This window comes from Morus notabilis, unplaced genomic scaffold (assembly GCF_000414095.1).
Source record: "Morus notabilis unplaced genomic scaffold, ASM41409v2 Scaffold295, whole genome shotgun sequence".
In the NCBI taxonomy this organism is placed as follows: Eukaryota; Viridiplantae; Streptophyta; class Magnoliopsida; order Rosales; family Moraceae; genus Morus; species Morus notabilis.
Window position 1 is genome coordinate 160,884 of NW_010365878.1, and position 2,226 is coordinate 163,109.

A 2,226-nucleotide genomic window follows, 5' to 3' on the forward strand; every position below is an offset into this window, starting at 1 on the left:
ATTGTTGGGGGATCGACTTTATGGGTCCATTTCCACCTTCTTCTGGGTACCTTTACATCCTCCTCGCTGTGGATTACGTTTCTAAATGGGTTGAAGCCGTGCCGTGTCGAACCAATGATAATGCAACGGTTGTTAATTCTTGAAGGAGAATGTGTTATCTCGGTTTGGCACTCCACGTGCTATCATCAGTGATCAAGGCACTCACTTCTGCAACCGTTCATTTGAGGCTCTTATGTGCAAATATGGTGTGCTTCATAAGGTTGCTACTGCCTATCATCCACAAATGAATGGCCAAGCTGAGTTGGCGAATAGGGAGATCAAACAAATTCTGGAAAAGACGGTAAACCCCGACCACAAGGATTGGTCCTTACGTCTTCTTGACGCTCTCTGGGCATACCGCACTACTTACAAATCCCCTCTTGGGATGTCTCCTTATAGGCTTGTCTTTGGGAAAGCCTGTCATTTACCTGTCGAGCTCGAACATAAAGCTTATTGGGCTGTCAAGGCCCTTAACTTTGATCTCAATGCTGCAGGTATTCAAAAAAAGCTCCAATTATCTGAGATTGAGGAGTTAAGGAACGACGTATACGAAAACTCTAGGATCTACAAGGTAAAAATGAAAGCGGCTCATGACAAGCAGAGCCTGAGAAAAAATTTTGAGCCAAATCAGCGGGTGCATCTTTATGACTCTCGTTTGCATCTCCACCCACGTAAGTTAAGGTCGCGGTGGACTGGTCCATTTGTGGTGAAACAAGTTTTTCCCAACGGTGCTATCGAGGTCGAGGACCCGAGCGATGGAAGAATATTCAGAGTCAATGGCCAGAGACTGAAGCATTACATTGAGCGTGTGAGCCAAGCTGAAGAGACCATTCTCGAGGCTCCGATTTACCAACCTTGAGGAGTTTGCTTCTAACCCTTTTGTATCATATTTTTGTTTCTTTGTTTTGTTTAGTGTGTTTTGTGTGCTTTTATTTTTAGTTTGATTTTGTGTGCTTTTATATTTGTTTGTATTTTGGAGAATCAGTTCAGGAGGCTCGACTTAGTTCCAATGTTCATCATCCAGGTGTTCTCTTTCCTGTCTTCTTCGTATTGCATATCTTTTTAGACATTGAGGACACTGTCTGATTTTGGGTTGGGGGTGGTGAGCATATTCATGCGTAAGATTAATTTTTGTCTTGTTGTTATTTTGGGTCAAAATTTTTACGAGATTATCTGAGTATGATTTTAAAATTTTTGGTTTGAGTCAGTTTTTGTTATCTTAATTAACAAGAAATGATTTCCAGAGTTATTTTTGAGCACATGTTAAGACCTTGTGGTAAGATGGTTGTTGACACATTTAGTTGAGAAAAATTCCCGAGTTTAAGGTCTTCATTTTTGGTGAGTTGTGAGAGTTGAGAAAACAACTTTTTGAACTTTCATTGATCTTTTGAGTTGGTTGAGTCATTAACGGAGCACCTTTACTTGACTTGTGACATTTGCTTGAGGGATGATTTCTGGTTAGGAATAATTTTTAGAATTTGAGCCATGTGTTGTAGATAGTTATCATTTTTCTTTTGCATTTTATAAAAAAAAAAAAAAAAGAAAAAAGAGAAAAGAAAAGAAAAGAGCAAGAGCATCCTTTATCATCAATGTTTACGTAGTTTGGTTGCACTGACGTCTTGTGCTGCATAGCAGCCAATCAAAAGAATGCCTTACTACATCAGCTTCATCAAATGTATGTTGTCTCTTGCCTCGAAAAAAAAAAGAAGAAAAGAAAAAAAAAGTTTGTGTATATTTGTCTGTATTTTCGGCTCTTTGTTTCTTTATGAGATCTTCCTCTTGACCAGAATGAAATCCCGAAAGTTTGTTACGGCTTGAGTGATGAATTGTTCTATATATTTGATTTGCCTATCATTTGATCAATGTTTGTTTAATATTTTCGACCCCCGTGAGGTAAATGGAGTTGAGACTTTACCTTGGCGAGTTTTTTCGATGCTATTTGTGTTATGGAATGTGGTAAGAAGGATACGGTTTGGTGCACACACACACGACTCTGGAGTTATGACTGAAGTAATTTTGATAGCATTTTCTGATGATTTACTAATGTTTTGTTTGATTGCTTAGGTGATTTTTGCAGGTTTTGATTTGAATTTTCAGCTTGACATGATTTTTCTTTCGCTTGAATTGCTAGAGACTAGCAATAAGCTGGTTGGGGGTTGTGATAAGTGCACGAATTTGCGATTTTAA

General features: G+C 38.6%; 1 protein-coding gene across 1 annotated transcript in view; it reads left to right on the top strand.

The window, feature by feature from the left end:
- LOC112093702 overlaps positions 1-898 on the top strand; it is a 4,496-nt gene extending 3,598 nt beyond the window's left edge. Inside the window, exon 2 of the mRNA XM_024172653.1 lies at positions 146-898. Within this exon, the coding sequence (XP_024028421.1) occupies positions 146-898 (753 nt within the window). The remainder of the gene's footprint in view (positions 1-145) is intronic.
- Positions 899-2,226: the final 1,328 nt, after the last annotated feature.